The following is a 13,404-nucleotide window of genomic DNA, read 5'->3' as shown; positions in this document are numbered from 1 at the left end:
ACTTTGGGTTTAAATCCTGGCTCTGCCACCTGGAGCAAGTTTCTTACTTTCTTACTGAAGTGAGCCTAAGTTTCCTCACTTGTAAAAGAGGGATAATATATCCAACCTTGCAAGATCATAGTAAGAACTGAATAAGTTAATATACGTAAAGCTCAAAATACAGTATCTGACACAAAATCAACCTATCAACATACTTTTCCTTTTCCCCATTCCTCTTAATACCAGATGTCCGGTTTCACATTAGATTTATATTCTCAACTTTCTGCTGCATTTCCTCTGTAACTGACCACTTATAGTTAAAAAAAATCAAATATTTATTTTCCTACTTATTCATAATGTTACCAAGAGGAAGGATTCATTACAAAAGCAAAACAAAACAAAACAGACCCAGCAGCAAACAGCTAAACCAGCCAAATGTTCTCATTTGAATGTCTTATTTACCTCATGATAAATTCTTCCACAATAAAATACACAAAAACAGTGACCAATTCTGATGTCATTAGATTCATCTAGACATTCTCACTCTTTTGAAATGGTTAGAGTTCACAGATTTAAGAACATTGTTTCAGAATTATTTTCTGGTGGTAAGACCCTTAATTCATTTCCTTTACTCATTTCTTAGAAAAGAATTACACCAACACTCTACATTTCATTATTTCTCCTCTTAAAATACAAGATGACACTGAATCTTATTTCAAGCATGGGCAGTTTCAGAAGATAGGAAGAAAAAGAAGAGATACAACCTGCTGCATAATGTGGGTGATTGCTCCAGGGGAAGATGCTGGGATGGACTTCACCACTACCGAAGTCTGTGTTGCGGTCTGTGACTGAGCCACATGCTGGAGCAGGGTCCGCTGGGGCTGGGAAGGCTGTTGGGGCTGGGAGCGATGGCTGACTGAAAATAGAGGAGGTGATGATATTTCTCCAGAAATCACCACAGCATCTGTAACCAGTAGTCATTTTAAACAAATGTCTGTGAGCTTGTATCACAGAAAGAAAGTGTAGTATTGTGAACTAGGAGGCAGAAGACCACAGTCTGCCCATCTATGAGCTGTGTGACTCTAAGAAAGTCTCTTATCTTCTCTGAGACTGTTTCCTCATCTGCAAAATGGGAATAACAGAGCTATTATAAGGATGAGATGAGAAATGTATATGGAAGCACTGTGAAAACTCTTATCACAAAGAGGGAATAAACCCCTTAAAGTTGCATCCTCTCGTGAGCTGTACTCACTTTCTCCAATGACTTTCATCCCGTTAAGGTAACAGAGCAGTAATCGATTTCTGTAATCCCAAAATAGTATTTTTAAGGAAAGTAATGCAATACAAGTTCTTTAATCTCTTGGTCTCAGTTCCACATGCAATAAAAACGTAAGTAGCATTCACTCCTTTATATTAAGTGATTCTGTCTCACAACCTTACAGTTCCTAAAAATCTAAAGGTCTGGGTGAGACTGCAGAAAATAAACTGGACCAAGAATCACACTTGGATTCTGTCCTGTTCTACCACCAACCAGCCATGTGAATTTGAAGAGGTCACTCACCTTCTATTAGCCTCTAAAACCTAAGAGGTTTTGTTTTGTTTGACTTTGTTTTTAATGGGATAATAAAAGCTTGCTGTTTCTACCTAGAAGAGGTGGTTACAAATGAAGTAACAGATTGAAAAATGGTCCTTAAACTATAAAGTACTAAACAAATATAAAGAGTTAACAAAATAATAGAAAAATCTGTTCTATCATCTCAAATTCAGCTCATCTGACACGAATGGGTAACAGTGCAGTATAGGAAACATCCCTGCTTCTTATTCTCTTATTACAAAGGTCTTATTCTTTTCAAAGAATAGACCTTTTTACAAATATAGACCTTTTAAAAACTCTATTCTTATTCTCTTGTCTCATGAAGTAACAAATCTATCAAATCTTACCAGCTTCAACTTCAACTTTTTATTCATTTATTTACTTCTTTTGAGACAGAGTCTTGCTCTGTTACCCAGGCTGGAGTGCAGTGGCACGATCTCTGTCCACTGCAACCTCCAACTCCTAGGTTCAAGCTATTCTCATGCCTAAGCCTCCCAAGTAGCTGGGATTACAGGTGGGTGCCACCACACCAGACTAACTTTTGTATTTTTAGTAGTCAGGATTCTGTCATGATGGTCAGGTCTGGTCTTGAAATCTTGGCCTCGAGAGATTTCCCTGCTTCGACCTCCCAAAGTGCTGGGATTACAGGCATGAGACACCATATCCGGCCTCAACCTCAACTTTTTACACAGTCTACAGAGCTTTAAAAATGCTATGGTGACTGGGAAACTAATCCTTTGAATTAGAAACAGATAAAATACAACATATCTGTAAATTAGCTAAGGATTTTGGGATTACTGAAACTCTCTCAATAATCCACAATTCTAATGTTCAAATACCCTGATCTACAATTTCAAATAGCACTGCTTTTCTGTTTAGAAAAGTCATAGTGGGGTGTTCAAGAATAAGATGATCACTATGGAAATCAAAGTAAGAATGCCATTTGTGTATTATAAGGACTAGCTTTAAAACTATCCAATGACATACAAATGGGCTTTTTTTAATGGCACATTCTATCTTTATTCACAACAGTGTTTCTATTGTTGCTATACATACTGTATATCTACATGTGATTTGAGATTATAGGCAGCATCACCAGTATTCTTTTATAAATGTACTGTAGTATCTTACTATATATCACAGTATGCTTTATATGCACATGTTAAATTATGTTGAGTTAATAAAATCTTCCATAAGTGTTCAACATAACCGAAAAAATGATAGTTAAGGTTTACATTAAAACAACAATGACTTAAACAGTTTACAATATGACTGGGTAAAAAAAAAAAAATTATAATATTAAAATTAAGCAGATTAATAGTTTTTAAATAAAAGCATTGAAAATGAATGACATGTGAAAATAAATAATACATTTCAGATGAAATTATCAATTATATAGAACACTTCTACTGCCCAAACTAATCTTCATAATTATTACATTAAGTATTTTTTTTATTAAGAAGTGAAATGGATTTTAAAAAGATCAACTAAATCTACTTAAAAATAACTCTCCTTCAATTATAAATTACTTCACAGTAATTCTCCAGAGTTCAGGAAAGTAAGAACTAATACCTACTACAAAATGATACAAGGGGCAGGCCAAGTAGCTGGCTTTTAAGTAAAAGAAAATGCTTAACATGGCTACGGATATGATGGGTGGAGATTATGAGAGAAGGTCATAGAATAAACACTTGGAAAATAGCTGAAGTGACTTTATCTGGGCCATATAAACACCATAAAGCAGCCATTTTGTTATTTTAAAGAACTCTTTTGTTGCAGTGTCAAAATGCTCATTTCTGAGAAATAATTCCACTATTTTACAAAAGGAAAAATCTCTCTTCCTTTCACTAAGTGGAGCTTACCTTTCCTCTACCAGATGAGAGTAGAGCGCATCCATTTAAGTGGTTCCCCCCAAAACAATCATCTTTTACCTTCAGTGATACTACAAATGGATGCACACCACTTACCTAGAAGGGGAAAAGCAACCTCTGTCCCCTCATCAGTGCGTTCTGAAAGGATAAGTAAGGGAAGAAATCATAGGTCTTTTCATCTCTTCACCATGTGATAATCTAGTCTACCCCCAGAGGTTAATATTAAGTTCCCCAGAATACTGGCCTCTGCTTTAACTTTCTGCTAAATATCTCTAAAGAAAGATTCTAGATGGCTTTCCATATCTTACCTGGATTTTACCCTTTGGCAATTTTAACCCATTAGTCTTAATAATATTATCTCCTACAATGATGCCAACAAATTCCTTTTCTCTTTGGTATTTATGTCCTTCAAATATCTGTAAGTTTATGTTCTCCTGTAATCACTGCTAAAAAAAAACTTAAGATAGGAGTCATCTACATATTGCCTCACAAGTCATCTTTCTTAAACCCTTAATTAGTCACAGTACTACTCTCTGGACTATTTCAAATTTCAAGGTAATAGTGTTCAAAAGAGAAAGCAGTATTCCAGGTGTGGTCTCATCAGAATAGGGGAAAAATCATCTATCTCGTTTTATTTCTCTGTATATGCCATCTAAACATCTTGGTGTTTTGCTGCCAGACCACATTTTAAACAAATACCTAATCTGCTTTCCACCAGAACTTGTATTTACATGGATTTAAGGGTTTCTTGGTTTGTTTTTGTTTTTATTTTGAGACAGTCTCCCTAAGTGCAGTGGTGTGGTCTCAGCTCACTGCAACCTCCACCTCCCAGATTCAAGCGATTCTCATGCCTTAGCCTCCTGAGTAGCTGGAACTACAGGCAAGTGCCACCACGCCTGGTAATTTTTGTATTTTCAGGAGAGACGGGGTTTTGCTATGTTGGCCAGGCTGTACTTAAACTCCTGACTTCAAGCAGTCTGCCTGCCTCAGCATCCCAAAGTGCTGGGATTACAGGCATGAGCCATTGTGCCTAGCCAAGGCTTTCTAATTTTTAAAAAATATTAAAAGGGTTGGATTTTATTCCTTCTTTCCCCTTTGACCCCCCTTCCCACAAAACTAAAAAATCCTGATGCATAAAAATGCTTATTCTAGGCCAGGTGCAGTGGCTCCAGCCTGTAATTCTAGCACTTTGGGAGGGCAAGGTGGATGTATCTCTTGAGCCCAGGAATTTAAGACCAGCCTGGGCAACATGGTGAAACCACACCTCTACTAAAAATACAAAAAATTAGCCAGGCATAGTGGCACACACCTGTAGCCCCAGATACTCAGGAAGCTGAGGCAGGAGGATCACCTGAGCCTAGGAAGTTGAGGCTGCTGTGAGTAGTGATCACGCCACTGCACTCCAGCCTGAGCAACAGGAGACCCTGTCACACACACACAAAAAACCCTCGTTCTTAGACAAAAAATATTTTATCCTCTCCCTGCAACTGTTGTGTATTCACAAATGTTATTTATGGCTGACTTGTAGTTTTATATTACTTAAAAACTTTATAACATCCTATTTTTTTTCCAAGTCATTCAAGACAGGGTAAACCTTAAGAATGATGTGAATTTGCTCTGAAAACAAACAGGAAAAAAGCTAAAAATATAAAGAATATATTCTCCCCCAAGTAATTATCCCATGAAATCCAGAAAGGTAGTTCTCCTACCTTAATACTATGTTTTAAGAGGACACCTACCTGTAGTGATGTATTCAGCTACTAGTTCTGACTCTACCACAGCAATTGACGGACTCTCAGGAGAATGTCTCTTTTCCTGGGTCATCTGAATAGGCACTGCCATTTGACTCAGGTCAATAGTGGGTTGTCTTGGTTTAGATTCCAATTTTTCCTTTACTGCATAAAAAAGTCAGGGGAAAAGTTAACTTTTATTACAACTGCCAAAACCAGAGTTGTCCACAGGAATAATGAACCAGACTTCTGGGGTGTCACACTGGCAATGACTAAGTAGACAGTGAATTGAAAAGAAAAAAGCAGATTGCTATGTATGGTTATTTAGTGTGCAACTTGCATAACCATACTCAGCAGTCTAGTAAGAAGGACTCATATCCAATAATACAAAAATCATCTCCCTTTTAGCTCTAAGCCAAGCAACTGAATTTTTCTCTTGTACACACTCCCCTTAAGGTATTTCCCATATCCTTCTTCAAGGTATTCCCTGGTGGTCTTGAGTTCATTAACCTAAAAACGAAGGGTAAATAAGCAGTACATAACATGATTTGCTGTAGGACACATCTACCCAGAGTAGCACAACACAGTGACCAGTTTAATTCGAGCTATTAAAAATTCAAGGTATCTCCAAAGGAATGTTACAATGTCTTCAACAACTCTTAAAGAATACAAATTTTCCTTGTTAGAAAAAAAAAAAATGGCTTCTTTGTTTCTACAAAAATGTTTGATATGACAGTCTGGAATCAAGAATGGTTTACGTGAACAGACTCACTTTCTACCTTGTTATCAATTTTTCTATAAAATCTATGTGTTCAAAGTCCCCACCTTTATAAAGCATTATCGGAAATGGCTAGGTATGTCAACGACAAAGAATTGAAGAAATGCCTAAGGCCAAAAATAACACCAATAGAAGGATTAACCAAAGACATACATTAAATGCTAGTAATCTTTGGATTGTACAAGGTGGAAGTTACACTAAACGGTAACCAGTAACTAAGTCCACTGAATGTTCATACCCACTGAGTACATAGCCTGACAAAATCAGAACAATCATTTAAAACAAAATAAGTAAAACAACAGCAACAAAAAATAAATACAAAAGTCACCCTACAAGTAGAGAGGACACTGAACTAGGAACCAAAAGATGAGTCTCACTCTGTCACTAACCAACTGGATAACCTCTCTAGATCTCAGTTTATTTATCCATAAAATGAAAAGGCTGGATGACATAATGGCTAAGGTCATTTAAATACTCTGAAAATCTTTGACCTATTATAATAGAAAAGTCAGTATAACTTCCACAGGTTTGTTCTAGAGGTTATCAACAATATTTAGTAATTAGAAATACTGATAGGATCTTGTTACATGAGGACAACTTTGTGTGACAGCTCAAGTGGCTAACCTATACTATTCAAAGAAATAAGTCTGAAGATAAAATTAAGACAAATCAGAATGTTAGCAAGGGCCACTAAAGGTGTTTTATGATCACAAAACTGCTCTGCCAATATCAAGGAAGATGGCAGGGCCCTTCAGTCTGCCTCCTGCTATTCTTAAATTGGCTACTGTACTGTATCTAGCCTTGTGCTTAGAGGTGATGGAACTACTCCTTTCTAGTGCTAAGAAACAATAGGACTGTCCATTTTAAGCAGGAGACAAAGACAGAGCTGTCAATTTTTTTCTCCGTTCTACAGGTAGTTCATCTGTTTCAGTATTCCTGTGTACATCTTACTGAACTAACAAGCAAACCAGACTGTACCAATGATTATAGACAAGTCCAGAGGGGGGAAATGTGCTCAAATAATAGCAATAATAATAATAATAATAATAAATAATAGTAATAATAATAACAGTGGTAGTATTTTAGCACAACCCATCTCTAGAGAAAACATGCTTCATTCAATTGAGCATGTGAATTCATACCTGTTGTCTGTTGGAGTTCTAACAGAGCTTTGATTGTTGAAGTAGCTGATTGTGATTCACTGGATACATCCTGATAAATTATGGTAGGGCTAGTCTCCATTGCAATCTCATGTTCTGACCAATCCTGACGCCGGGAAGCAATTACATGAACTACAGGCTGGGAATCTGTTTTATATTAGTTAAAAAAAAACAAACCCTATAAACAAAGTTTCTCTTTTAAAAAAAAAAAAAAGCATTTTTTTTGTCTGTTTTTTTATCTATTTATTGTAAATTTCATGCTTTATCTCCCCAAGAAGACTATAAGCCCCTAGAGGGCATAATGTCTTTCACTTCTGAATTCACTTATTCATTCACTCATTCATTGATTCCACAAACTGGACACTTATGTGTCAGAATCTACATATGGCATTGAAAATAAAAAGGAGCTAACAGAATAATCAGAGGATGCTCAAGAAGTACACGGTCTGGTTGGGGAGACGGACATGTAAAAAGACAAATTACAATTAAACGTGATAATTGCTATTATAAATAGATATGCATTTGTGTAGGTGAGTGCATGTTTGTGTACAGTAAGAACAAAATGCTGTAGGAGTCTTACTTTCTCCAATGCACCTGACCTGAAAATATGTGCTGTATTACAGCCTGAGCATTCTGTCAACACTTATTGGATGGCTGAATTATTGAAGGAAATCCTGTTCACTGCCAGCAAGAAAAGACAGATGACTTAGGCAGCATGATATAACAGGACAAGTGTAGCATCTGGAGTTCAAGTGTAGCCCCAACTCTATCAATTATTAGCAAATCGATCCTTCGGGTCTCAGTTTCACAACTTCTAAAATGGGAACAATAAAAAATTACCTCTCTACCTCATAGGATTTCTGAGTATACAATGAAATGATACATGGAAATGAGCTTTATAAACTATGAAGGCCAAAAGAAAATTTATTATTCTTGCTATTGTACCTTGGAAGTTTTCAATTCTAAGACCCTCTTTAGTTTCAAAATAAATTACAGCCCTAATCCAAGGCTTATTATATTCATGCTCTACAGGTACACATATAAATACTAAATTTGCATCAAATCAAGCAACAAGTTACTTTTTTTTTTTTCAGTTTTCCACCTATAAAATAGGCAAGTTGGACTAGACTATTATGAACTTCCTCAACTCCTTTGTCCAAGATACCATAGAGGAAATTGTGGGGGACATAAAGGCATGATTCTTTCTTCTAAATTTGATTATAATGAGGGGAAACATCAAATAAAGATATATGGATTTGGAGCCTGGGGCAAATAGCAAATGATTAGGGCAAACAAGACAAACAGAAAGTCAGAGGCTGTTTTGAATTGGGATGGTCAGTGAAAGCATCACAGAAGAATGAAAAGAATTCAAGTAGCCCCCAAAACAAAAATAAACATAATAAAAGCTTAATTTATGAACCTTATATTTTTTAAAGCCACAAAGTTGTTGAAAACTGTTGGGGCAAGGAGAACAACTCTTGCAACAAAACAGCCTTCCTGAAAAAAACAAAATAAATATACAATAGATCTAGTATTTTTAATTACCATGAAAAAACTATATTTTCCTTCCCAAAACATGAGGTAGAATATAGGCCACACTAAAGATGTGTAATTTTCCATTAAATGTCCCCAGAAACACAGAAGACCAGATAGTATCCTGCAATACTAAATGACATGTGAAGCATATAGCAGTTTTCATTTATTCATTTTAAGTAGATATGTAGAATTTAAATGTAAGCGAATTGATATTACGAAATCATTCTTTTTATGCAACTTAATTTTTCAAACTTAAGAAATTTTCATAATGATATAGGCAAAGAATGACTTTGAAACCAACCCTACAAGACAAATCGAATATCCACAAAAAGGCAGGGACTGTGTTTATAGAAATAAAGTAGAAAGAGATTAAGAAAAGGAAAACAAATTTCCATAGGAAAGCATCTATCAAAGACCATCATCCCAAACAACATCACCTCGTAGGTACTAGAGAGATTCCTCCATCTCTTTCTGTCTATACTCAGAAAGAGCAGCTGACCATCATAAGTATTACCATAGCAACCCTAAGAGCTGTGACACAAGATGAGTGTGTGAAAACCAATCCTTGAATGATTCTCTCTCCTACTTTTGGTTTATGCTTAGACCTAAATGAATCTACTGGCTACCAAGTCACAGAATGCAATGACTAGGACATCAGGAGCTTGATCTCACCAGTAACGTGCTTATGCAGTATGCATTCATCTAGATTTCCTGTGTCTCTTGCAGATGGTGGCCTGCTATCCCTCAGATGTTTTTCTGCACTGAACAAGTATTTATTGGATACCTACATGTTAGGTACTAGAGATACGCACTTTGGTATTATATTCAAAGACAAAGACATCTCTATGGAAGAATAAATATGTCCTATGTCTCTCTTATAAATGGCCTATATCATACTTTCATAGAATCTTAAGACCTCTCAGTTAGAAGGGATCTTAAAGTTTGTTTAATACTGTCATCAATCTTATACTAAAATCTTCGCAATATTCCCATGGGTCTGAGAACTCCAGCACCAAAGTACTCACTACTTTCTAAGACAGTTTCCTTACAACTTGCATAGTTATGACAATCAGGAAGTTTTTTCATATTGAGTAGAAACAGGTGTTGTTGTGACTTCTACTTAGTGCTTCTAGTATCTGTTCTTGTATCCACAAAGACAAATTCTTTTCCTTCTTCCGCATCACAGTCCTCAAGATAACTGACAAAGCTCCTATGTCCCCACCAACCCAACCAACCCCATCTTCTCTTCTCCATGATAAATATCCTGTCTCCACCAACTATTGCTCATACAGTGATTCCAAATACCTTGCACACCTAAATCATTGCTTCTAAACTAAACCTAAGATATGTATATCCCTTTTATGATGTAATATATACCTTCCCTCTGAAGCACTGTTATAAGCTCAAGGCCTTCTCAGTATTTAATTGCCTAGACAGCAAGGCCCAAAATGTTCCAGAGAACATTTGTTCCTCAAGATGTTCTGCAAGAAAAAAAAGGTTTCCATGGTCAAAAAGTTGGGGAACATTTTACATTGTATCTTCCACTCTTCATCTTTCATATACATATTAGCGCATAATGGCTCTCAAAAGTTCAGCAATAAGTTTGTTTCTGCTCAATCTGGATTTATTTCCCACCCTCACTTTGACCTACTGAGATCATGAAGCTTCAGAAAGAAATTATCCTAGAAACTGAGTTATGACTTACTCAAAACAATGTCTTTACAAGATACATTTTTGTATTTGACCCATGCCTTATTCCATTATAAATCTCTACCCTTGGTTTTGTCTCCTTTCTTTCTTCCACTTCACTTAATATAATCTTATATTTTAATCTACCTTAAAACCTTTTGGAAACAAAGTGGAGTGTAAATAATCTTGAATACTTGTTTTGTTTTTAAAAAAATCTGGAACCCATTTCCAAATAAGTTCTAGGCTACCCCATTCCTAAATGAGAAAGGGGGAAAAGCCCATTTAGGAAGAAAAGCACAGGAACAATGTAAGACATATGACCTCATCTTCAGTAAGTGACCTAGGCAAATATGGCCTTAATCCATTAGACTTGGTCACCTAACTGTATATCCATATCTAAGCAACAGTCGTGTATACTACTTACTACTTAAAAGGCCCACTCACAAGATTAGGGGGAGCTCCAGGAAAAAAAAAACCCAACATTTTGGACTCAGGCAACAAAAATGCGTGTATACGGCTGAAGTGTAACCCAATGCCACAGTTATGATGGTTGCTGGTCTGCTATTTGTTCATTTGGTGAAACTTAACTGAGTACCTTCTCAGTCCTAACTGAACTCTTTGATAAATACCAGATATGTATGAAGATGAATATAATCCTTAAACTTGAGAAGCTGGTAGCCTAGTGGGGAAGAAAACAATTATAATACACAAACAAAACATACAAAATAAAATGGTCAATGTTAAAAGAGTTGATAGTACAAAGCAATATTGGAAGCCTAACACAGAAGAATGAATCCTCTTGCAAGGAAAGTCTCAAAATAGATTATATTCTAGCCTGTAAGGAGACAGTTGAGGAATAAAACAGTTGAAAAATAAAAACAACTCTTCCTTGCGGGTGGAGGACAATAGGTGAAGCTCAGAAACCACAAGTGGAATCGAGGCATTCTCTTGGCATCCTTATTCCAGGACTTGTGTAGCAGAAGTCACCAGAAAAAGGATCTGAAGTCAAGAAAAGATTGATTTTTCCTTAGAGTAGAATGCCAACTATTAAATGTGCAAAGAATAATGAACTTCAGAAAATCATCTATGGATGCTAAAACTACTGGATAAGTGTTTGATGAGGAACATGATATTTATACCATATACCTTCCTACAAATTACTATTAATCTCAAAGGGAAACATGTTAATTTCATAGTAGAGAAAACTAAAAGACATCATCTAACCAAGTGATCAATGTTAACATTAACTATGCTGGGACAAACCGACATCATGTTTCCCCTGATAAAACTGAGGATAAAACATCGTATCTGTGGAATTCCCAATGAATCTAATCATGAGAAACAGCAGACAAAACCAAATTGAAGAATATTCTACAAAGTAACTGATCTGTACTCTTCAAATATCAAAGTCAAAAATACAAAGAAAGGCTGAAGACCTACTCCAGATTAAAGAGAATTTAAAAACCATGACAGTTAAATGCAGCTAAATGCAATGTGGCAATCTGAATTTTATTGAGGACAGGTGAAAACCATAAAGAACACTATTAGATAATTAACAATAGTTGAATATGGATTGTAAATTAGACATTATTATAACATTAAAATTCTTGATTTTGATCATTGTATCTTAGTCATAAAAAGAAGAATCCTTAAGAAATATAGGCCTACAAATGTAAGTAAATATAAGAAACATGATAGCTCAACTTATACTCAAATGGTTAAGAAATTTTAAAAATATACACACACATAGCAGAAGGGAGGCAGAAAATCAACAACAAAGCAAATGGGGAAAAATGTAAATAAGTAGTGAATCTAGGTAAAGAGTATACACAGGAGTTCTTTTTACTATTCTTGCAACTGTTCTGTAATTTTGAAATTATATCAAAAGAAAAGGTTACTTTAAAAAGAAAAAAGTGGCTAAGAACTACAAAAGCAACAATGTAATAGAAAAATAAACTGCCATGTAGTACTTACATTCTGAATAAGTAGGAAAATACTCATATACTTTAAAAATCAGCATGACCTGAGATTAACCAACATCTTAATCCCTTTCTCTTTAAATCACAGCGTATATATTCCCAGACCCAGTCTTTGTAAGAATGTAGTAAGCAGCTATACAAGGAGATAAGGAGAGCAGCGAAGAGATTATAAATATCTGCTTTATAGTTAATTACTCTAAATTGTGAAATTTTCTGCCATAGAATATTTTTAAAATATACAATGAAAGATATATTAGGTTGGTGCAAAAGTAATTGCAGTTTTGCCATTAAAAGTAATGGCAATTACTTCTAAATAAAAATTGAAGACACAAACTTATGTCCTATTCTTAGAATAAAACTGAAGATTCAGCCGGGGTGGTGGCTCATGTCTATAATCCCAGGATTTTTGAGGCTGAGGTGGGTGGATCACCTGAAGTCAGGAGTTCAAGACCAGCCTGGCCAATATGAGGAAAGCCCGTCTCTCCTAAAAATATGAAAAATTAGCTGAGCATGGTGGCACACATCTGTAATCCTGGTTATTTAGGAGGGTGAGGCAGGAGAATCTCTTGAACCCAGGAGACAAAGGCTGCAGTGAGCCGAGATCACACCATTGCACTCCTGTCTGGGCAACAACAGCAAAACTCCATCTCAAAAAAAAAAAAAAAAAAAAAAAAAAAACCAGAAGATTCAACTAATGAATGGCTTGTTTGGGAAGTACTAATTGGTTTACAGCTCTCTTAGGAAAGGATTAACAATTTCAAAGAATAACCTGGGATAATGGATATATAGACTTCTACTGTTCATGTTCCCTTTTTGCATCAACTCATACTAAACATTTTACCTGCCCTCTTTGAAAATATATCTTGAGGGCAAAAAAAAAGCCAGTATTATTTAAGAAACTGCAGACCAAAAGAAATGATTGGAAAATAAGCATCATTCAAGTGTATCCACTGCTGGCTGACTTGACTCATAGTCAATACAGAATGATAAAGTCAATCTTAGCAAACTGATTCAGAAAATATTACTATCATTGATAATATATTGAAGGAAACTATCTACTCTCTATGAGTACCATATTATGTTTGACA

The 13,404-nt window shown here is 35.7% G+C and overlaps 1 protein-coding gene across 10 annotated transcripts in view; it reads right to left on the bottom strand.

Annotated features, from left to right (window-relative positions):
- EMSY (EMSY transcriptional repressor, BRCA2 interacting) overlaps positions 1 to 13,404 on the bottom strand; it is a 105,757-nt gene that overhangs the window by 9,391 nt on the left and 82,962 nt on the right. For 7 of the 10 annotated variants that reach the window (XM_017533032.2, XM_017533035.2, XM_017533039.2 and 4 more), the window contains 4 exons: positions 7,095 to 7,259; positions 5,184 to 5,339; positions 3,541 to 3,582; positions 744 to 895 (listed from right to left, as the gene is read on the bottom strand). In XM_017533032.2, coding sequence (XP_017388521.1) covers positions 744 to 895; positions 3,541 to 3,582; positions 5,184 to 5,339; positions 7,095 to 7,259 — 515 coding nt within the window. The remainder of the gene's footprint in view (positions 1 to 743; positions 896 to 3,540; positions 3,583 to 5,183; positions 5,340 to 7,094; positions 7,260 to 13,404) is intronic. The other 3 variants (XM_017533042.2, XM_017533037.2, XM_017533040.2) reach the window with 2 other exon arrangements.

The sequence above is a fragment of the Cebus imitator genome, unplaced genomic scaffold, assembly GCF_001604975.1.
Source record: "Cebus imitator isolate Cc_AM_T3 unplaced genomic scaffold, Cebus_imitator-1.0 Scaffold79, whole genome shotgun sequence".
Classification (NCBI taxonomy): Eukaryota; Metazoa; Chordata; class Mammalia; order Primates; family Cebidae; genus Cebus; species Cebus imitator.
Note: the sequence above shows the minus strand (reverse complement) of the source record. Positions and strands in the feature narration are given on the sequence as shown.